This window comes from Acanthochromis polyacanthus, chromosome 4 (assembly GCF_021347895.1).
Source record: "Acanthochromis polyacanthus isolate Apoly-LR-REF ecotype Palm Island chromosome 4, KAUST_Apoly_ChrSc, whole genome shotgun sequence".
NCBI lineage: Eukaryota > Metazoa > Chordata > Actinopteri > Pomacentridae > Acanthochromis > Acanthochromis polyacanthus.
Genome location: NC_067116.1, coordinates 36,785,193 through 36,808,295, shown reverse-complemented (window position 1 = coordinate 36,808,295; position 23,103 = coordinate 36,785,193). Strand labels below are relative to the sequence as shown.

Genomic DNA, 23,103 nt, shown 5'->3' with positions numbered 1-23,103 from the left:
TGGTGGAGCTGTTAACGACTCAGACATCTGAAATGTGATCTACAGCTTTTCCAAGAGAAAGAGGAAGCTAGAAACCGCTGTGTAATCCTTAACATTGTGTTGTATTTTAAAAGTTTGATATATTGTCTATCGGGTAAAATGTTAATCTAAAAAAAGAACTAAAGCTCTGGAGAATGGAAGTGTAAAATAGCATAAAATGGTACCTCAGAACTGTACGAAAATACATTGCTTAAGTAAATGTACTTAGTTGCTTTCCAACACGGTTTTTGAGATTATTTCATATTAGGACTAACATCTATTTTCATTCATCTGTCAAATATTTTCTCGACTAGTTGGTCTGGAAATGTTGAAATGTTTCAAAATTGTGAAAGATGTTGATCTGTTTTTTGTTTTGTTTTTTTCCCAGAGCCTAAGAGAATGCCTTTAGATGTCTGGTTTCGCCCATGACACAAACACATTCAGCGAAAGGTCACTGAGAGCGAAAGAAACCAGACAATATTCATTTAAGAACCCAGAATCAGAAACTGTAAACATTTTTCACCAGTGGCCACAAGCAGCAGCAAAACTCAAGTTCAACAACTCTCACAATGAAGTCTAGTATTTTGTATTTGTCATATTATGAGTGATTCAATTTCACTGGACTACTGCAAACTATACAAATAATCATTTTAGAAAGGCCAGATTTTTTTCTCATTTTTCTTTCTTGTTGGATGGATCTCACTCGATGGGACTGAGTTGTAAATTGCTGCTTTATTGTCACATGAACATGCTGATGAGGGTTTTTTTTTTTAATCTTTGGACCCAATCTGAGATCAACACCACTGAATGTAAAATACACTTTTAGAAAAAAAGAGTTTATTTATTCACAGAAAACCAAAGGCTTTAAAATTTTACCTTCCTAAATTCCATAAAGTTCATAATGCCTTTCTCATGTTTTTCATTTACACACAAAACATACGACTCCTCTCATGTAGTTTCTGTGCTGTGCTACGTTTGATCAGACTTCTTATTTTTATGAGTGAAACTGCTTTGAAATCAGCAATCTATAAAAATCATCCACAGCAAAAGGAAAAATCAAAGCATCTTAATGTACATCTATTCATCACAAAAGCGAAACCGTGACAACAGAACGCCTCTTTAGTGTTGCTGCAAACATACAAAGAGAGAAGGCAATCAAACAGCCATTTTCTGTTGTGAAACTTAAACTCCGTAGCATCAGACAGCTAATAAACCACAATATCAAAGACATTACCTGCTTCTCTACAGCGCTCTTTACTCCGAACTGATACTAAATGGCCTGAAAACATTTCTCCGATTAAATAGTGACTACAGCCACTGAAGTTCTCAAGTTACAATTTGCAGGTACTGTATGAATGATTAACCTGGTTCTGACATTTGGATCAAAAGCTGGTGGTAAAATCACATTTACATTACAACTGTACAACTTCATAGATTATGGTCTTGATTACTCTTTACTACACAAGATTCAGTGAATAGAAAGTTACTGAGAACTTGCTGCCAGTGCAGAGGTCAAATCACACTCTGGGAATATAGAAAATAATCGATAAATACACAATTCCTGAATTTATTCTAGAAGATTTGTCGCTGCAGCACCTCGAAGGTTGTTTATGGTTAATATGACTTGTAGGATCTTCACAGCTTCATTTGATGGAGCTTGTTCCATTTTAGTAAAACCTTTGTAGGAGACTGATGTTAAATCCGTAAAAGCAGTTGGCGGCCAGCACCAAATATAGCATTTAGCGTTTTCGCAGAGCTTGTTTCATCAGTCTGCTGGGTGACAATATCAGTACCCCCGTTTCACTGCATAGTATGACGGTACAGTTCGTACTTACAATAATCTGAAGTCACATTTAGTTGATTAGCATTCAAGTAACCCTTTAAAAAGAAAATCACATTCATTACTTATAATAGGCTCTAATTTGGAACAAAAATGCTAAGCAGTCATATACATTTCTCTCATTCCTGACAAACTACGACAGGATATGAGACAAGGCTAAACTGATTATAGCAAGTATTTAGCTGAGTCTGCAGGCGATAAAGCACAAACACGAGGGCAAAATGGGAATACGCGGTAAATTGTGCGTTACTAGAGCCAGTGAGGTGAAAGCAGGTTGTGGGTTAATGTGCTATGTAAGGTCAGCTTTCAGGCTAGTGGAAATAGTGGGACAGCTTACTACAGCCTCAGGTGGGCGACCTTTAGGGTTGTGTTTGACAAGTTAGTGCTCATTGATCCCAATCAGCTTATCCTTGACTCGTCCCCAAGTGCAGAGAGCAGATGTGTATAAGGTCACTTGAGTGCTCACTTGTGGGAGGGAGAGAGGATGTCTGCTTTCGTTGAAAGACGTTTGGCTCCGCGGCGTGGTCTACTTGGAGGTAGTGGCTGGCACGTTCATGGACAGCGCTCGGCGTGGGGCGTTCGAAACCTGCCGCTGCTGCGACAGGAAGGACTGGGCCGGGGATAACACGGAGGGAGTGCGACCCCCCAGGCGGGATTCGATGGCCAACTTCTGATAGTTTAGACTCTGAGGACAGAGAAACAGCTGGCTGACTGCAAATCAGATTATAAAAGGCAGGATGTGCAGACGGGTGACACATTAAAGGAAAAAATCTGAACCTTAGATCCCTACAGTGAGGGGATCTGGTGGCTCTATTAAGCTATAACAATGTCAATGCTATAAGGAAAAGATGGAGAAGAAGCAGCAGGAGAAGAGAAAGAAAAAAAAAGATCAACTTTATGTCTCTAGTATCTTTTGAAACTAGAGTTACATGGTGTAAAAATCCAAACCCTTGATCCCTACATCATCTGGTCGCTCTGTTGTGCTAAATAATGCTAATGCTAGAAGAAGAAGAAGGAGGAGGAGGAGGAAAAGAAGAAGATAAACTTAATTTCTCTAGCACCTTTTGAAACTGGAGTTACAAGGTGTTTGCAAACTGCTATTGAAGACAGTGCAATCTTAAAAGGGGTTGAATAGTGTGTGTTATGTCTGGAGATGCATCACTGCAAACTAACACAAAGTTGTTCTGAGTGATTGTTTTCATGCTATGATGAAATATTTCTATCATGACATGCACGGTGTCTTCCAAAGTGATGAATCTCTTATTCTCGGTGCACAAGGAGTCACGAAAATGTTTGAGGAACATGATGTGAATCACATGCTATGGCTTTGCAGTCACCAGACCTGAACACCTATGGCAGATTCTACCTAAATATTAGACAGAGCTCTGTACCACCATCATCAAAACGGCAAATGAGGGGTTATCTTTTGGAAGAATGGGGTTTCATTCCTCCAACAGAATCTGTCCCAGTGGCCTCACACCCTACCGAGACACTTTTTGCTTGTTTTTCCTTTAATTCGTCACTCATCTGTAAATATGCAACATATCATTTGCTGTGACTTTTTCTTACCTTGTTATACCAGGCTGTGACGATCAGCTTCTCCTCATACTCTCTCAGCCTGGCCTGCTCACACTGACGCTTGAAGACAAATCAGTCAAGCATCAGTTAGATTTGAAAACAGCTCCTGGATATTCAGGTGACAAACACTGAGTGCCGACTTACTTCCAGGTTGACAATCTGCTTGTCCCGGTCTGCTAGCTGGTTCCTGAGAGCCTGGATCTCAGCGGTGGCAGGATTCAACTTAGGGTCCAATGCTCGGATAACCTGCAAACAGGAAGGAAGGAACAACAGTGAAATACTACGAAATAGCCCAACTACTGGACTCATCATCAAGTTTAAAGATTTATGCAAGAATTAAATACATTTTCAAAACGGTACGCACATTACGAGCTTTCTCCAGGTACATCTTGTACCTCTCTTCCATGGCCCGCATGTCGTCATCCTTCTTCTTCAGAGCAGCCATCAGCTCATCCACCTTCAAGGCTTAGGAAGGAGAAATTGTGACTCTGATTTGTTGAGCGTGCTGACAGAGTAGCGGTGGTTGTGTGATGATTACACTACATAAAACTTACAGGTTTGAGTGTTGTCAGGCTGAAGGTCCTCCAGCAGCTCTTTCTTCTTCATGATTTCATCCTGAGCCTCGTTCAGTTGGACCCTGGAGGGGAAAACAAAAAACAACAAAAAAAGATTCTTCAACTCCACCTCCTGGAGAACACACAGATCCATCTTGCTTCACTCAGCTTTTCCCAGCACAAACCAGAGCCACACTTACATGTGCGCATCAAGTTTCCGCTTCAGGTTTGACTGAAAATAAAAAGGAAAGCGCAAGTCATTAAAGCAAATCATTTTGGACGGCAAAATAAACAAATACTCTCTATGAAAGTGATTTTTAACCTCGCTATCGGTTTAACATTTTGACAGAAGAGCCACACTGTGATTTTCAGTCTAAGATGAACTCTGTGGGGTATTTCCTCTGTGTTGGTGCCAGGGCACGTTGGCACACTTACATCATCGGGTTTGGCTGCCTGACTCTGCAGAGCCTTCTGAAGGTCCTCGACCTGCTGCTGCAGCTCACTGATCCGCTCTCGGCTCAATCTGGAGATTAAGCACCACGCAGAGGAAGGAAATGTTAACATGTAGGAAGCACATGTTTGAAAAGGAAAGTAAGGGAGGAGTCTGTGATTTTGCAAAAAGACAGTCTATATTTAGACACTTAGGAGATTTAACATCTAACACATTCACCCCCTCTTTTGCTCCCCTTCTTGCCCCTATCTTCCTGTCCTGTCCAAGAGGACAAAAGTGCACAAGGAACATGCACAGATGGCTAAATGGCTAATGGCTAAAATAGTGTTGTGTGGATGACTCTGAACCACTAAGTTTGTTACCCATTTATGGTCATAACATCTCAAATCAGAAATCATCAAATTTTTAGTTCTTCTTGCTGGGTATTTGCTCATCATTCCGTTGATTCAGAATCTGCAGTACTGGACAAATAGATCAAATTCTGTCCAATTATGCATGGCTTGAAATTTATGTTGACGCTATGATGAAAAGTTGAGCACAAATTAATAATGAAATTGCTAATGTGGAATTAACTGGTCAGATTTTCTGTACCATATGTAGCTACATGTTACAATAATAAAAACAAAACAACTGAATATTAATATGAAATATTTGATCACAAAAAAAATGCTATTTAACCACGCCTGAGGTGTACGTCAGCGGGGTTACCGCAATCGCTTCGGTATCTGGCTGGCTGGGTAAGTACGTGTGTGTGTGTATGTCCGTTCAGATATCTCTGCAAGTGCTGAAGTCAGGATAATCAAACTTGGCACTGAAGATCGGTCTAAGGTCCCCTGCTCAGTTGTGGAGTTACAGGTCTGGGCGTGGTTCTGCCATCTACTGAGGGCTGTTCTAGTTTTATTTAACTTTTATTAGCTCATTTTATAAAATGAAAAAGTTGCTTTCATTTAACTTTCATAAATGGGAAACTGTTTGAAAAGGTCAAAACAGCCTTTTACCAGGTTAAAACCTTTAAGCATCTCTAGTTGGAGGAGAATGCAACGGGCTGAATATGTTATGTCTGAAATGACTGAAAACAACATTATATGCCTGTAATAAAAATGTTTTTCTCAGCTTGATGGTTGAGTGGACAGCCCCTAACGATTTGAGAAGGAATATCTGTTTACAGATCCAGGACTGTGTGCAATTTTTTTTCCTCCATCGCACACAGACCTGTGAGGAGATATTCACAGATTTTGAAAAAGTGCACTGGTGTAGAATCATAGCTCCACCTTGACCATACAGCAGAGACAACATGACAGTTATAAAACAGAAACAGAAACATATGGAGAACAGAACCTCTATCAGATGTCATTAGTTAACTCACATCAGACATGAACTCTGCTAACCTGTTCTCAGTGTCCAGTTCACTGCGAGTCTTATGAGCTTCCTCCAGCTGAGTCTGCAGAGCAGCGATCTTCTCCCGCTCAAATTCCTCCTGCTGCACTCTCAGCATCTTATTCTCGTGCTGCAACCTGATGAACTTTTCTCTAAACAACCGCACAAACAAAGTAAGCACTCACACACCCCGCTGGAGCAAACTAGATACAAATCATATGATGTGCAGTAACAGCAATAAGATATCACCTGTACTCAACAGGTATTAACTCAGCTGCCAGGTTATCATGGCTGGGACTGCCAGAGGAAAGCATCCCTGTGTGACAAAAGCATGTAAACTTTAGAGTATCAAATCAACACGGATAAACAGTGTAATTACTGGTAGAAACTGGCAGAGATACCTGCTTGAGAGAGCTGGTGCTGTTGAGCCTGAGTGCATCGCAGCTCTTCGTTGATTTCCTTCAGAGAATCTCTCTCAATGATGGTCCTCTAAAGGAGGAAAGATTGTAAACCATCAAGCCAACTATTAGCAAAGAATTGTACCACAGGAGAGTTAAAAACGGCAAAAAAAAAAAAAATTGAATAGAATAGATCTTTGTCACTGCTACAGAAATCAATGAAACTCAGTTAAGTACTCTCTGAATAGCAGCATTAAAAACAAACTATATGACACACCCTAAAAAAATATATACAACATAAGCTCAAAAATATACAGTATGGAAATGATTTGTGGATAGAGACCTGCTCTACACATGGTTATGAATTGCACTGACATAAATATTGCACTTGTAGGTATGTGATGTCATTCAGGGAGGAGGGAGCAGATATTTGACAGCTTGGGGATTAAAGCTGTTTCTGAGTCTGTTGTACCTCTTTCTCCTTAATCACAGTTTCATGCTTCTCCTCCAACTTTTTCATCTCAAAAGCCAGATTGTCCGCTCGCCTGGTCTCCTCAGAAAGCTTCTTGTGTAGCTCCTGGACCTAAACAAGCAAAACAACGTGTGGCACTAAAACATGCTTTCCCAGCAAACGACAACAAGAAATCTCTGCTAGATCTGTAACGTGGGAGATTCAGAAAACTGTGAGAATTTTCCCTTTAGTTTCCAACCACGCTTTGCACATATCTCACCTGTCTCTTGTACGTCTCGAGCTGAGCACGGGCAGCGTTGGCCTTGCGTAGCTCTTCCTCCAGACTGACGGTGTTTTGCATGTAGGTCATATTATTCTCCTCCAACAGCTTCATCTGCCTCTTTAGATCACCCAGATTCTCCAGTTTACGCTTGTAGGTTTCCACTGAGGCCTCCAGCATCACCACCCGATCAGAACAGTTCCTGTAAAATTTCAAAACAAAAACACAAATGTCAGTGAACAAAATCATAAGACGGGTGTTTTACTTTATTTCAAGCGTAAATATGAGATGAGAAAAAAAAATGAAAAGCATCATCAGATATGCTACTTACTCTGCAAACAACTTGCAGTACTCAAGATTTAAGGTAAAGAGTCAATTTCAAAGGCAACTTTATATTTTCATATGAAATGGTGGAAAATAAACATATGTTCACACCTGAGGAAAAAAAATGTTTGTTTGTTAAGTAACTGATTCCCAGTTGGTGCTCAGTTTCAACTGTAATAAAACACTACTTCAGATACTAGCCTTATCTATGATCTCCAATAGCGCAGACAAAGAATGGTGGGTTTCAAATATGCCTTAGCTTTGTTAAAATGTATTACCTTGCTCTGTGTCAGAACAATGCATTGAGAGTTGATGTTTTTGCTGCTTCTGCTCAAGCAAAAAAAAATCAGCTCTCACCGTCAAGGTCAAGAAACACAGCATCAGCAAGCTTCACTGATTAGCTCCTCTAGACTGACTGAGGGTAAAGTGTCATCTGAACTAATTCCATGTGTTTCCACCAAAAAACTAAAAAGGTTCTGCGCCTGATAAGCACAAACCCAGACAACATCCTCAGTGGGCATTTCTTGTTTTAAAGGGTGGAGCTATGAAGTTTGCAAATTAAAAAAAATTGAAAAGTAAATTATGCACCATTCCTCTTGAACAAACTCATTGTTCATTATTGGCTCGTTTAACTCCGTTTGACCAAACTGAAGCACATTTTTGCAATAAAAGCTTGCAGGTAAACAATACCAGGTCTGCCATGCTGTTTCATTTTCTCTGATATAAATGTGCTGTGAAGGACAAAAGTCTGTTATGAATTGGTGAACACCCAGCGGGTTCACACGGTGGCGCCCTGGTTCCACGATACCAGAATAGAGCTAAATCTCGAGCCAGAATTTTTGTGGTGGAAAAGCAGTGTCTGGCATTTCTTCTCCACCTCACTGACCCAGCTGTCTCCTAGTTTCTCATTAAGATGTCTGCAGGTGTACTGTTCCTCCAGCACTGCTTTTTAACCTTGTCAGGTGCTTTTATGCTCTGCACTCTGCATTAAAAGATAATATTTTTCCAAATCTGCTCAGCCTGTTGCAGCACACTCCCCCCCCCTCCATCAACACAAACCTCAAGACATCCAGTTCATCTTTCAGAGCTCTTGATTCCTCTGCCAGGCTGGTGAGCTCGTCATTACGGTGCTGAACCTCAATCAGCTGCTTCTCCAGCTCTTCACAGTGGATCCGGTAATCATCCTTAGCAGCCTCCAGCCTAGTTGAAGCAAACACATGTGACTGTTTGGACTTTATCATAAAAAGACAGTTGAGGTTCATTTAAAAAAAGCAAACCTGAAGTTCTCCTCCTGCAGTGATTCGAGCTGCTGCTGTAGCTGATTGTGTTTTCTTCCTGAGGGAGTGCTTGGGTCGTCGAACGTGTCCAGCTGATTGGCTCGGTCTGTTAGCACGTCATTCTCAGCTAATAAACTGTTCCGTTCCTCCTGGAGAACAGCCACCTGTCCAGGGACAACGAGGTCAGGGAGCCACTTTCACTCACAAGAAAGCATATTTTCAACAATGAGGGGAATTACGGCCGAGAAGGACAAAAAAAACATGATGTTAATTCTCTTTTCAGTCAATTATTGCATGCAAAGCAAAAAAGTCACATCTGAGCATCAGAAGATCCACCCTTTCCATTTCAAATAACTCTCTTCCTCTCCCAGCTGTTAAGCAAACAGTGCAGTTAATCCATGCTGGAAGCAGAGCACAGACAAAAGGCACTTTAAGCAAACATGTTAATTCACACTTAGTTAGTTTTCCTTCTCCACGGTCATTTCCTCAAGTCTGCTTTACCAGTTTACCAGACCCGAGTATGTTATTGTTAAAGTCCTACTAACAGCATGCTCACAAAGTAGATGACAACAACCACGAGGAATAAGACCACTAACATAAGAATTTACACTTTTACATAAAGCTGGACTGTGTGGTTGAAACCGACACTGTTAGAATACACATGAAAAATGGATGTCAAACAACAGAATGAACTTACATGTGCAATTTGTATTCTACTTTCATGCAATACAACAGCAAAGTTACTACACGTAAAATATATGACTCACATTTCTGCCGTCAGATTTCAGTTTGCTTGAAATCATTACATACAGTCATGACAATACAGTCCAATGGCATATTTATACCCAATAATATTAAATTATCTGCAATATGTATCCTATGAATGATACCACACCGTGTGACACAAAGATTAATTGTAAAATAATGTGATGCTGTGTTTCCCCAAAACAAGATGACAAATGGTTAATATAACAGAGATGTTGTAGTATGAATTACTGGAATAATAAAGAAAATTACTGACAAAGCGCTGCATGTCTCGTCTCGAACAGAACCCACATTGAGCCGTCTGTTAGCCGAGTTAGAGTAAACGTTTGAGCAGTTGGTTTAGATGGGTTTAGTTTTGCCCGACGGTCGGCCATCTTGGACTTACCTTCCTGAGACGAGAGACGAGCAAGACTGGGGACAGAACAAATCAATCTGTCGAGAGTCCAGTTGAAGAGATGATCAGTGGGTCTGCTAAATTTAGTCTGCCAGTCTACAGTGCTGCTGAGGCCTTCTAGCAGTGGGAGAGTGTGGGCCCACACTAGCAGAGCCCAGACTGTAAGCCCACAGTTATTCTGCCACAGCAGCTCCAGACAATGGACCCCAGCATTACAGCAAATTACACAACCACTGTTTATGCTCTACCAAGGCATGCGTGAGTGTGTGTACATAAGAAGAGCTGAAAATCTGCAACTTACAAGACGGAGCAGAGGGTGGACAGCTTGGCATTAATGATATGGATGTATATTTTTCTACAGCAATTCTTTTTCAAAGGAGTCCATGTGTGTGTGAGCGCGTGTGAGCTTTGTATTCACCTGCATGTCCAGCTCTTGACAGCGTTGGGTGAGTGCTTCCTTTTCTGTCAGAAGTTCACCAAGGTCCTCCAGGGCTTTTTTAAGCTGAATACATGAATAAAAAGTTGAATTAACTTGCATAATATATTGGCCACATGCATCAGAAAAAGCAAAGAAAGACTCCTTTCACTGCCTTTTTTCCAGTCAGAAGGCTCAAAGGGTTCTTAAACCCTTCTTCAACTGTCAACTAATGTTCGTGCACTACATATTTTTCAACTTGACTGAAGTAAAACCAGTGTGAAATCATCAAGGGATAGCAATTTTCATTTTTTTTACCCAATGTTAAGCCTGTTACACAGGACTGATCCCTCATTTCATTTTCCTGTCGAGGTTGCTGAGCCCAGAGCGCTACAGTGTGCAGCGCATGTCAATATGTGAGCTCTGGGATTCTCTGCACAGTGGTGGGCACAGTGTGAAATACAATGATGAGCTGCCCGGTCAAGTATTCAATCACACAGATATGCCACAACTTTGAAACCACCTGCCTAATACTGTCCAAGTTCTTTTGGTACCACAAAAAGTTGAGGCCTGAAATCCACACACCTCTGAAGGTGTCCTGTGGGTTCAGGCACCTACATGTTAGCAGCAGGTCCTTCTTGTTGTGAGGGGGGGCATCCATGGATTGCAATGCTTTTCACACTACATGCCACAGATGTTCAACCGGGCAGAAATCTGATAAATTTGGAGGCCAAGACATCAACTTAAACTCTCTGAAATGTTCCTAAAACTGTTTCTGAATCATTTTTACAGTGTGAACGGAAGCAACATTGAGGTAAAACAGACCACCAACTTCATCAAACAAAGCTGCCATGATGATGCGCAACAATGCTTAGGTGGGTGTATCCAGAATCCAAGTCCGTATCCTCGTAAAAGAAAATCATAGAAGGAAATGTGATGTATCCATTTCTCAGGCCAATTCAAATGAGAATCCATGAGCCTTGGGTGTCCGTGATCGTGTTGCTTGGACCGCTTTGGTATTTTTCAAACTAATTCATATCAGGAAAACTCCACAAGGGCAGCCATTTCAGACATGTTCCTCAACCCCTTACGTTGCCCGTTTTCCTCTCTACAATACATCAACTTCAAGAACCAACCTTTCACTTGCTGCCTAATACAGCCGACCGCTTCACAGGTGCTAATATAATGGAAAAATCAAGGTTATTCACTATTCCTTCTGTGGTGTCAATGCTGTGGCTGATGGGTTTACATGTTCAAGTCATTTGATAGGCACAGCAAAGGTAGACTACTGCAGACTGAACGACTTTAAGGTTTTTGGAGCTGGAATTTAGAGCTGCATTTCCATATTGACTTCATTAGAGAATCTCACAGCACAAAGTCCCAACATTAATGAATCCATTCAGAGGATTCTCTGTCGTAATAACACTGACCTGCTGTTCCAAGTCCCCTGACAGCTCTGCTCCAAATGGGCCCATGGTCTCTCTACTCATGAGCTGAGGGGAAAAATGTCACTGGGTTTATTACACACACTCATTAAAAGAGCTTCAGTGCCTCAGCCTATTTTAACCACACGAAAGCATGCACTCTGCCCTCCTTCAACACCTTCTGCTGAGGCCCTTTTAGGACATGTCATTTTTGAAAGGTACAACTGCTCAACAAAGCTTTTCTGGATATTATTAATGCATCTTACTTGAGTGAGGTAAAAATCTGGTATTAAGATGAACTGACCTCCTGGATGGCTGTCATGACAACATGCTGCACAGACTCCTCCAGGGTCATGATGATCTGAATGTATTCTGGCAACATTATGAGAGAGATTCATGACACACATACACACTTTTTTTTTTTTTATACAATCTTGCACAGCAGCTTCCAAATGCAACACTGTCCTCACTGGTTTCCCAGCCAGGCTGCCTCATGAGCTCTGCCTTTGTCTGTGGCTTGGCAGGGCAATAATTAATCATTGTTTGGCTGATGGCTTTAACCTAACTGCATTCTGACGACAACAATAGCCCTTCCCAATCTATACTGGGCAACACATGTATAGTGTAGATACGTCTGTACATGGGTTCTGTTAGGGTTTGATTTGTGTATAGAACATACCTTGTTTGCGCTCACATCTGACAGCGCAGCCCAGGATGAGCTGCAGCAGCCTCCCCAGCTGCACTGGGTCTGAATGCTCTGCCACCAGGGACAGCTCAGGCAGGGGAAAGTTGGAGATTTCCTGGCCTAAGACCTGATGGTACACAAACGTATGTACTAAAACCAAATATTGACACTTCACAAGGCAGAAGAATGAACACAAAAACAGGAACAAATTGCACGAACGTCCAAAGCAACACGTAAACACAGCCGAGGTAGTACAGGACAGCAAAATAAATACAAAAATTGATGGATTTCTGTGCTTTATGACATTGAAAATGCCTTGTGTACAAGCTTCAGCTGCTTAATGTGTATTTTGATCCCATGCTGCACTGCCTTTTAGTCAAGTCTCCTTGGGCTTTGTTAACAGTGCATAATAGAACCTTGCAAAAGAACTGAATGAGCGCATGGAGTTCATGTCACGGGGACAGCAGGTGTTTTCAGCATTCACTTTACAACAAGAAGGGGTGTGTTGTTTACTTCATACCTCATTGTAATAGTCAACCACCATCTGAAGGATCTTCTTCAGGTTATTCACCTGAGGAAAACACACACAAGATTGTGAAATATTATTAGGTTTGTTTAGAATATAGAGCAAGAGGACCAATCATAAGTTACATTTGGAGTTGTGAAAGTGGATAAAGTAAATAAAACCTGAACAAAGTCCCAAAAAAAAGACTCATAACACCAGAATGAAAGGGCGGCATGGCTCAGTGGGTAGAGTGGCCGTCTTGTAACTGGAAGGTTGCCGGTTCGATCCTCGGCCCGTCGTGCTCATGTTGAGGTGTCCCTGAGCAAGACACCGAACCCCTAATTGCTCCTGGTGGGTTGTGGTTAGCACCTTGCACGGCAGCTCCCGCCATCAGTGTGTGAATGTGTGTGTGAATGGGTAAATGTGACATATCATTATGTAAAGCGCTTTGGATAAAAGCGCTATATAAATACAACCATTTAGAATGAACAAAAACATGATAGTTATCCTGACAGAATTAAATGGAATTCAGTTGCTGTTACTTTTTTTATTCACACAAGTAATTTTCTTGCTAATTTGTTGAGAAAAAAGTGCAGCAGCAGAGACCATTACAAAGAGAAAAGGAGAACGCGCCTGTTGCTTTAAATCCCCCTTATATTACAAACAAACATGGACACATGGAGGAGTACAGGGTCAGAGTGTGGGCTGAGCCAGAAGCAGCACCTCTGGAGGAGGTTGGTGTCAAGGGCAGTTTAGAGGTTTTGGAGCAAGCAGAGAATCAAGACAATGTAAAGAGTAAAGTCAGAAAGGACAGATGGTGGACAGGGAAAATGACAGCACTTTGTACCTTTAATCTCCAGTTGTCCTCAACATCTGTTTTGATACGACCGAGCCACGCTTCAGTGAACCACGCTGGGTCTCTGTACCACACAGAGGGCAACAATAGTTAATCTACACAGTACTTTCACTTTAGTGATGTGACATCTTGACAAATTCTTTACTAAATCATTAGCATTATATTATCATCACTGAATCATGTTGAGTGTATTCTCGATGGTATTTTTTTATTCAATGCTTTTTTCTACTGTTTCTAAACTTTTTTTTAACTAAAGCTATTGAATGCCTACATTTGACAGAAATATATTCAACAGTCCCTTGTTCTTTCATTTAGCTGAGGGTTTTACATAGTGAACAGCCAGTTTAGCATCAGGAGGAAAGTATGACATTGTAACAGTGAAAAGAGAAGAAGACTCATTCAAGACTGTTGTGTGAGGCAAACTGGCAAAATCTTTGTCAAGAAACTGATATATAATGAACTAACTCACTGATCATGTGACTGTCTGACATTATCCTAAGTTTGCTGAAGGCTTATGTAAAGTAAAAACAGCTTGTCAAAATAACAAATGGAACCAGAAATGCAGGAACAGCAGGAGTGTCTTATGTTTGTGTTTTAAAGTGGAATCAGGATTATTATGCGCTACACTAGAACAGTTAGTCAGGGCTACATGGAAGACAAAATCATTTATTTTTGTTTTAATACATCTGGGCAAAAGTACACTGTCCCTAGTGTTTCCAGTGTATGGCTTCAGGCTTTAGTGTGTAATGTGAATTACTCAAGCTCAACGAAACTGGTTGTAACTAAATAATGCAGGTGCTCTCTCACATTTGATTAAGCGCCTGTGACATTGCCGCTCCAGTGGTCAGCTCTGCCACTGTTGTGCAGGGTGCAGGGGTGTTGAAGGTCTGCAGCTGAGAGGCAGAAAACATGGGATTATTACGAGTATTGGTCAACAGCAATGAGCTTATCAGTCAAGAGTTTATGCACAGTTCTGTAAGTGCTGAGAGACAGTTCAAGTGTTTCAAAACTTCTGTGAGAGTAAGTAAAGGTGAGAGGTGAAGATAGAGGACCGAGAGGAACTGCTCAGTGGATAGAGGGATAGAGACAGGTTAGATTGCAAAGAAACCACAACGGCCAAGCAAAAACAAGATCTATCCTGCTTAAATGAATATGTAAATAATTCAAGTGCAATGTAAGATGAATACTCCTGATCTAAGATCCCTTTTCTCAAGCAAGAGCTGTCCAACTGTGAAGTACACACATCCTGCTTAAACCAAGAGAGGTTCATTCCCACCGGCCATTTAAATGTTTTAGTTGAAAATGGGCGATAACTACAACTTTCTAGCATTTAAAGACAGTCCACTGCTTGGGGACAACTTTAAACATAGAACAAGGGCTGAACAATGAATCAAAACATTATTAAAACTGCAATATAGCCAAATGCAATATCCTTTTTTTTTTAAAATAAAGTTGAAATGTGTGACAACACACATAATCATGTTATCCAGACACGAGGGAATCATCATCTTCATATTATTGTTCTCAGTGGAAAAGAAATGCAAAACCAATATGCCCTTAAAATCATGACCCACAATCTGCCAAACTAATGGCAATGTGATTCTTTCATCTGCATTTTGCATAGCCCTGCTTTAAATGGGAACTTTTATTTACCTAAAAGGGCTTAGAGGGTTTTTTCTTGGCATGCAACCCTCATGGGATGAGCTCCTGTGTTACTAGGTGACACTGTTGTTCAACAAAGTGATTAATTTGGCTGATAGATCCAGCAGCAGCAGGATGTCAGATGCACCTGACACGAGATCTAACTACCAAACCACTTATCCTCACGAGAGGGCCAATAAAACGTGCATTCACCCCGATAAACAGCTGTAAACCATGCTAAGCTAGCTAGCTGTGCCTGGGGTAAATGGGTGGCTGGTGTTAGCTACATTTAATCAGTTACACAACAAAACATGCAAAGAGCAGCATTCCACAAATATCTCCCCTTTAATGGGATTAGTAGAGTAAGTCCAGTGAAGGTAAACTGGATGATATTGTTGTGTTTGTGTATGAGCAGGGTTATAACTTGATATTCAACAGAGCCCTGTAGGATGAAGGAGGATTTGCGTTCCTCACCTCGCTGCTGTTCCTACCGGTGGACGGACACAGAAATGAGCAGCAGATGAAGCTAATCTCTCTAATAGCTGCTGTTAGCTAACCTGTCCACCGTGTACTCCGCTTCATATTTGCCTCGTTTCTCTCAGCTGGTGAGGACAACTATCGCTGACACCCCCACCAGCTCCAAACAGTTAAATTTAAACCACTCTAGTGGCTTCAGGACTCATTCAAAGGAGCAAATAAACTCACCCATATGATGAGGCTCTCGACCAGCGCCGTTTTGTTGTCGTCCATTTGTCGCCTTTTTTTTTTAGCTAAAAGCTATAATATTATTTCTTTCCACCTGTCCGCAAAGCTCTTCCGCTCCCTTCCTCTGCATTTGACCTCACCTGCTGCCAAAGGTAGATCTCTAACGACAGATACGTAGCTCGAAGACCGATGAAGGACCTTTACACTATAAAATAACGCAAACAGTACGAGAATTCCGCAGCTTCTCAGTTTGCGCACGGGATAAATTGACGTGAAGCGGAGGAGGGGGCGGGGTCATATAAACTGAATCCAATCAGCACCGAGATCTGTGAAGATTGACGGCCGTTAAACCATGCTGTGACCAATCAGAGAGCTTGATCTGGATTTGCTTCCCCCTCATTTTCCTGAACAAAAACATAACATTCTGGAGCAATTATCAAACCCCTTGTGTTTGTAATGATGGATTCTATGATATATATGTATATATAATATATATATATATATATATGTATATATAATATATATATATATATATATGTATATATATATATGTGTGTGTGTGTGTGTGTGTGTGTGTGTGTGTGTGTGTGTGTGTGTGTATGTATATATATATGTGTGTATATATATATAAATATGCTGTAAAATTCTGCATAATCTCACCCAATAACCCAGCAGACTAAAAATCCTGCTCAGCCAGTTTTACCAGGAATTGTTTAGAGCTGAAACAATATTGCATCGTTAATCCCATTAGCCTCATTTTTCCATCAATACTAACAATAAACAGTTTCTGTAATGGAGACAGTTCCACTAAAGCCACTAAACCCCTGGCAACATGCCAACCCTTCCCCTGAAGGTAAATCATTTCTCAAGAATACAATAAACTGCCTCACGTTAAACAGTTACATATCTCACGTGAGGATAGATGTAATTGATAGCAGAGGTGAGTCCTGTCTGCTATTAGCCACTTTAAGATAAGAAACTCTATGTGTGTCAGTGCTCTCTGGAGCCTCACGATGGAAAAGATTAGAAACAAATGTAAATTTGCAACAAGGAATTCTTACAACATGTATAGTGCAAACATGACATGCACACAGTCTGAGAGAGCAAACGACCAACTGACACATATGTCACAAAATCCTAAAATTAGTGTGTAGAAGAGCTGAAGCTGGACTTTACCCACATGGCCTGCAGGAGCAGCCTCTTTCATGTGTTTACCGGTCAGTGAATGAGCCTCTGTTTTATCTGCTGAATTGTGCCACTTAGACACCCTGACCCTCACTGAGAGATATCAGTTATTTTTAGATGACCTGAGCTACACTGACTCTCTCGTTGTTATCTGAGGTGCATTGAAGAGCCCTGATGAAATATGTGAGGGCCGTCACATTGCTGCTCACTTGAAGAGCTTCTATTTGAACTGCCGGCATTTAGTAAAGAAAAGCTGTTTTCGTTTCCTGATCTCTTACTGGATTTTGAGTCATTCCTCAGTCGATCTCGAAATAAAACTATAATAATTAACTTTATTTCTACAGAACCTTTCAAAACTGGAGTTACAGGGTGTTTTATAATACATAAAAATAGAAAGAAATCACTTGAAAGCAACAATAAAACATGAGTAAAGACAGTGAAACATTATAAAAGGCAGTAACTAAACTTTAAAAGAGATAAAACATAATACAAATGTCTGTCTTCAGAGTTCCTTATTGACTGAAGAACTGAATGAGCTGCTTTGACTGTAAGCAACAGTTTTTTGCTGAGTGTTTGGTTAGGCAGCATTGATTCTCTGATCTGAGGGTCTAAGTGCTAAATAAAGTGCTAAAAACTCTGAGAAGCAGAGTGGGGGGGTTCCTTGTCCAGTTCTAGACACTCTGAAATGCAGATAAATGTAATCATTTTCATTCACCGGTGGGAACTGTTGATTATATTTCACGATAAACTTCAGTGCTACATGGATTCTGTAGGGTTAAGATGCTATATGTTGTACTTGAGTTAATTATTTACGTGGTTATTTATTGATGTCAATGTTTCTTCTTTGCAATTTTAAACAATATCTAGTTAATTAAAGTATTTTGTGTCATTTCTTCATTGCAATTGCAGGTTGTTCTCCATATGTAACCTGCAATTCTGTGCTTTTTCAAAGTGCAGTTTGCTCCTTGAGGATATTACGCATTCAAATGTTGATATTTTTCAGCGTAAATAATCTCAGGATGTTAATATCATTCTTACTTTTATGTTGCTTAAAGTCATTGGGGGAAATAATAATGTTTTGTAATTCATGCTTTCCTATTGTACATGGGTTCCCTTTGTAAAAAAAATGAAAATAAAATTCTGGAGATGGCCTACCAATGAAACTTTGCAAGCAAATGTGTTTTTGCAGGTTTGACAGCATGCAGGATAATCATTTTGTGTCAGTTTTAAAGAAAACTTTAGAATAACATTTGAGACGTTGCTCATGAAAATACTTGCTTTTCAAAAATTTAGGCCTCCTGGGTTGATTATTTACACACAAAGTGCCCTCATTGGAAAACACTGTTAACCTTTTTGACTTCAGAGCCCAGTCGGTTATGGTAAGAGAAGCGCTATGTGCACAGGGTTCTGGCAGAGTAAACTGTGGGTAAATGATTGGCGATTTCAGGTCTAACCTACTTAAACAGCGTAGGAGGAATCTTTCTCGGCTTTGATCTGCGGTCATGTGATAGAAATCGTTTGGCTCTGACCACTCTGAGGGGACAAAAGTGCACATTTTAAGATTTAACTGATCTGAATCTTTTTTATTTACACTGAAAGTTAGACACAGTTCGTTGTGAAGTTAAGTAAGTGTGTTTTGGGGTTGTCCTCGTGATATACAAAACACTGCTGTAGTGATCTGACTGCACTGCTGCTCCCTTTAAGCAGAAAGACTCTGAGAGCAGCTGATATTGGAGTGTAGTTGATCATTAACAGGCAGCTCTAATTTATTGTGTAAAGTGATGCTGTCGTGCAGCACTTCACTTCCTTCAGGGAGACAGCGAATACAAGGAACAGCTGCTTTTAGAACTACTACACACATTTACCGCAGATTTCAATCCAGGTGAGTCTCATTTTCCTGTGTTTTCTTGAACAGAAATGAGGTTGTGCATGTTTGGAAGCCAGGACACCCGGGTTCCCTTCACCTAAATAATTCTGAACCAAAAACTTTGATAGTAAATATGTTTTTTCTTAAATATTAATCATCTGCTTGTGTAATTTTGTATGTTTTTCCTGATTAACACATTCCTTGCAAAAGTAATTTGGAGATTAAAGTCAGAATGCACCAGCCAGATGACAGCTTTGATAGAACTGTATCATACCTTCATTTGAGCACTTATGCTCTTGTTAAATTTATATTTCCTTCACTCCAAATGCAGCATAAGCTTTGAAATCATTTCAGAAAACTGACAGACTGCTGTATCAGTATCTGGGATTCGCAAAATAGTCGAGTTACATTAACCTTATCTCACAAATCCTCAGTTCCTGTATGTGCCTGTGTTTCTCTTCCATCAAATCTGTGAGTGTTGAAGGTGTGTTCAAATTCCTCACGTTGCAGATCAGATCACCTCCGCTCTGAAGGTGCAGTGGGTTTAGGGTCATCGAGGGACACCCAGATCTTCAGTGTGAAGACATGAGCTGTCACAAGGTGAGTTTCACAGCTGATGTTCTGCAGGTTCTCCAGGGCTGAGTTATTATAAACAGCGTTAAAACCATTTATATTGGTGTGAAAATCAGAAAGCTTGGACATTCTCAAACTTGACATGTAGAAAAGTTCACAAGAACTGAAAGAGGCTCCTGTGAGATGATAACTGCTGCTTTTATCAAGGTCTGCACCAAACAAAAGCCAATAGTCTCACTGTTTACACGTCTGACACGTACTATGGATCTATTTTTAAGCTTATCAGAGATTACAACACGCAGTATCAGGAATGAATTTGATTGGAGTTTTAGCAGCATTTTTTCAGCATCCTTAAACATCTGTCTCTTTTTTTCTCTCATCTGTTCAGGAACCTACACAGCTGTGTCCGTCCACAAGCAGCAGACGAGACCTGAACTGTCCGGTCTGTCTGCAGACGGCCAGATTCCCAGTCCAGACCAACTGTGGCCATTTGTTCTGTGGTACGACATCACACACGAGTTGCTCAGTATCACATCAGGCTCGAGTTGTTCTTTTATTCATACGTCCGTTCATTTTTCATACATTCTCACACTTGCTCACCTCTTACATCATGTGTTTCTATTTGAGTTTGTGTCACTCATTCACTGACCGCTGTAGCATCAGTGGGCTTTAAAGCCTCGCGGGGCCTCGTCGGTTCGGCTTTCAATAATTAACTGTTGCCACGGTTTTCAAGCTCTGCTCCTGGGCAGTGGAGAAGATCACAGCAAATACGTCACTTTATCTGCTCGCTGTTGTTGCTCTTACTTGCTTATTGTAATTCACTGCTTTAAAATGCAGTCGGGGCGAGCACAAACATGAATAATTTGGTGCAGTAAGATAAGCAGAACGTCACTTGAAGTCTGGGTGGCTTGTTGCTTTTAAGTGTAACCATAATTTATTGAGCAATTTACAGACAACCTTAATGTTAATTCTAGTGGATTAAGTAAGCCAGCGTAGTAATTTTAAGGCAAATTTGCCTTCCGAATGAACTGTAACTCGAGGAAAGACATGCAACTGATTTTAGTCATTTTAGGTCTGGTTTTTGACAGGGACTCTTCTTTTTGTTGCTCCAAGTAGAAAACCGCTTACAGTACGTGTTTATAATGGCACAGATGAACCCCTATTTAACCTTGATATAATCTGTTAGAGATTACAGATTTATTTCTGTTTCAGCAGACACTTTCTGTCACAGCTGCACCTGCCCTCCACCACCCAAACACTTCTTTTCCTTATCATTAACAATCACACAGCACTGAACGTTTTGCATGACTCTCAGTTGTGCAACGTAAACATCCAGTGATTTCAATAGAGAATGTTGTTAAAAAGCTGCATATTTATCCCTGCAGCCCCCTGTCTGATCGCCTACTGGAGACATGGGCCGTGGTTGGATGCAATCAGCTGCCCTCTCTGCAGACAGAAGGTACATAATGGTTTGTCTGCATGTTATAAATAGATATTAAGGTGAGACATGGAATGAAAAATGCCTTTGATTGTCCAGGTCAGCGTTCTGTGCCACCTATTCAACGAGAGCCGATCAGACCAGCGGTCAAAGGAGGTTCTCGGGGAAATCACCGACTACAACAAGCGTTATTCTGGAGCCCCACGAAAGGTGAGAGCTTCTTTAAACCTTCAGACACAACCTCATTGTATCGACGCCTCCCAATGGGGTTGTTTCTGGTTGTGTAAAGGTGTCAGGTGGGGCGAGTCCTTGAAAGTTTCATCAGGTTAGATAAAAAGGAGGAGGAGAATTCCAGTATTTTGTCCAATAAAAGGCTTGGTAACAGGAATACCTCTTACGCAACTTCATGCATTTATTGTCCCTATACAAGCGCCAATACCAGACAAAGGAGATATCTTGTTAACACCTCACAATGTGACCTTCTTTGAACGTGTATTTTGTTTCTGTGGATCTGATTTCCCTCATGGATCTCATTTATATACTCTTACATAAGTAAACTGAGACAGTAGAGGGGCTTTGTTTTTGGCTAAAGGAGAATAATCTGAAAAAAATACAGCAAATGTGTGTAGAATGACGTTTTTCAGCCAGATCCAAATAATAAACCCCTGTAGAAAGCTATTTATATTAGGAAATCTTGAGTGATGCTCTTTAAAAGCAAACTCAATGTCTACCTTTTTAATCAGGCTTTTGTGGATATTACTCCTCTTTGAACTGATTTCATTTCAGTTTCTCTATTCATTTATTTATTTTAGTCTATTTGATGTGCCATTTTTACTTGTTTTTGCCCTTCACCTATCTATAATTTAATAACAGATATTTTATTTCCTTTTATCTCATCTTCGTCATTGCAGGCGTTATTTAGATTAGTGTTTCCTCAGTTCTTGTGTTTTTGAGTCCTTCATTTATAACATGATGTTGGGGGTTGTTTGCATTGTTTTGTTGTGTTTTTATTACTTTTGTCTGTGAAGCACTTTGTGTTGCATTTCATTTGTATGAAAAGACTATCGAGAGACGCTGTGTTTTCAAAACTCTGATTTTTAAACATCTTGTTTGAATGTGTAAATGATCTACACTGATTTGTGACCCCTGCAGTTAACGGACTACCTTTGCGATGCCCCACTTCTTCTCCAGTTACTGGCTCGAGGTCTGGGCACCATGGGAGGCCTGGTGTGGTTGTTTCTCTTCAGGGTGGCCTTGTGCTGTGTTGGGACCATCGTGTCCATCTCCTCCCCTCCTCTGGACCAGGTGTCTTCATCAGACAGTTCTCTGGAAACAGACCCCTCCCTGTGTGGACTGCTGGGGGTGCTGGATGACCTGGTGGTGGTCTTCCTGCTCCTCACCTGCGTTATTAACATCAACCAGCAAATGGCGCCAGAGAGAAGAGACTCTGCTCCGACCTTACAGGGAGTGATGGGAAATTCACTGTGAGACAGATGCAGCTGGAGAGCGTCAGTACAAGCTGTTCGGCATGGACTTTCATTGGATTTCTTCCTTCTGGCTGTAGCCGGTTGGATTAGCGGATGCAAGAATATTGACAGCCGCGCAGCATGTAACAGTCAAGACGTCAGATGGTGTCTGAGCTGCTCAGAACATGGACTCAGACTCCATGTCTGTTTGATAAGTGTTTACAGAGCCTGTGTGAGAGCGAAATCTGAAATAAAAAAGTTACGCAGCGTGCTGGTTCAACGACGGTTACAAATCCTCCAGTTCTTGTGTCCTGAAGTGTTTGGGGCCTTCTAAATCCTTGTTCCACAGACAAAATCTTCAGCGTCTGTTGACTTGAGGGGAATTATATCAATTGGAATTGTAAATTGATCCAGTGTATTTCTGTAATCCACATTTGTTAGCATCTTACCCAAAAAAAGTGATCAAGTTGTTATTTTTACTCCTCTCGGTGGGCAGCAACTTTGTCACCATTTCAGTGAGCTAAACAATACTTGTCATATTGATACTGTGATGTCGACATCCCTGTAAATACTTACTGTATGAATTTATGTTATTATGTATAAAATAAAGAATATTTATTGTCTTATGGGGCTGTT

At 40.8% G+C, this 23,103-nt stretch overlaps 2 protein-coding genes across 7 annotated transcripts; one reads left to right on the top strand and one right to left on the bottom strand.

The window, feature by feature from the left end:
• Nucleotides 1-833: 833 nt before the first annotated feature.
• Nucleotides 834-16,172, bottom strand: hook1 (hook microtubule-tethering protein 1). Of its 5 annotated transcripts, none has more exons than XM_022195794.2 (24): nucleotides 15,939-16,172; nucleotides 14,400-14,485; nucleotides 13,584-13,656; nucleotides 12,752-12,802; nucleotides 12,226-12,358; nucleotides 11,851-11,918; nucleotides 11,553-11,615; nucleotides 10,126-10,209; nucleotides 9,699-9,745; nucleotides 9,316-9,340; nucleotides 8,549-8,712; nucleotides 8,331-8,471; nucleotides 6,948-7,149; nucleotides 6,689-6,799; nucleotides 6,220-6,307; nucleotides 6,068-6,134; nucleotides 5,830-5,970; nucleotides 4,426-4,513; nucleotides 4,191-4,222; nucleotides 3,991-4,073; nucleotides 3,801-3,901; nucleotides 3,581-3,682; nucleotides 3,428-3,496; nucleotides 834-2,543 (listed from the first exon to the last, which is right to left on the bottom strand). In XM_022195794.2, exons 1-24 carry the CDS (start codon nucleotides 15,981-15,983, stop codon nucleotides 2,385-2,387), a joined length of 2,223 nt encoding a protein of 740 aa, XP_022051486.1. In that variant the 5' UTR covers nucleotides 15,984-16,172; the 3' UTR covers nucleotides 834-2,384. The 5 variants fall into 5 exon arrangements, with proteins under 5 accessions (XP_022051486.1, XP_022051487.1, XP_051803048.1 ...); XM_022195795.2 differs by having other exon boundaries at nucleotides 9,699-9,724; XM_051947088.1 differs by lacking the exon at nucleotides 15,939-16,172 and adding an exon at nucleotides 15,708-15,828.
• Nucleotides 16,173-18,766: 2,594 nt separating this feature from the next.
• On the top strand, nucleotides 18,767-23,093 carry si:dkey-183n20.15 (RING-HC_RNF170 domain-containing protein). 2 transcript variants are annotated; one of them, XM_022195801.2, is made up of 6 exons: nucleotides 18,767-19,005; nucleotides 19,501-19,590; nucleotides 19,952-20,063; nucleotides 20,949-21,022; nucleotides 21,101-21,211; nucleotides 22,193-23,093. In XM_022195801.2, exons 2-6 carry the CDS (start codon nucleotides 19,576-19,578, stop codon nucleotides 22,487-22,489), a joined length of 609 nt encoding a protein of 202 aa, XP_022051493.1. In that variant the 5' UTR covers nucleotides 18,767-19,005; nucleotides 19,501-19,575; the 3' UTR covers nucleotides 22,490-23,093. The 2 variants fall into 2 exon arrangements, with proteins under 2 accessions (XP_022051493.1, XP_022051492.1); XM_022195800.2 differs by having other exon boundaries at nucleotides 18,781-19,005; nucleotides 22,154-23,093.
• The last annotated feature ends 10 nt before the right edge of the window (nucleotides 23,094-23,103 follow it).

Coding starts and splice junctions, on each gene's coding strand:
- si:dkey-183n20.15 (XM_022195800.2), top strand. Junction 21,023..21,100: donor GCCCTCTCTGCAGACAGAAG/GTACATAATGGT, acceptor TTGATTGTCCAG/GTCAGCGTTCTGTGCCACCT. Junction 21,212..22,153: donor ATTCTGGAGCCCCACGAAAG/GTGAGAGCTTCT, acceptor TGACCCCTGCAG/TTAACGGACTACCTTTGCGA.
- hook1 (XM_022195794.2), bottom strand. CDS start 15,983: ATGGACGACAACAAAACGGCGCTGGTCGAGAGCCTCATCATATGG. Junction 4,223..4,425: donor AGGCAGCCAAACCCGATGAT/GTAAGTGTGCCA, acceptor TTTTATTTTCAG/TCAAACCTGAAGCGGAAACT. Junction 3,497..3,580: donor AGCAGATTGTCAACCTGGAA/GTAAGTCGGCAC, acceptor TTTGTCTTCAAG/CGTCAGTGTGAGCAGGCCAG.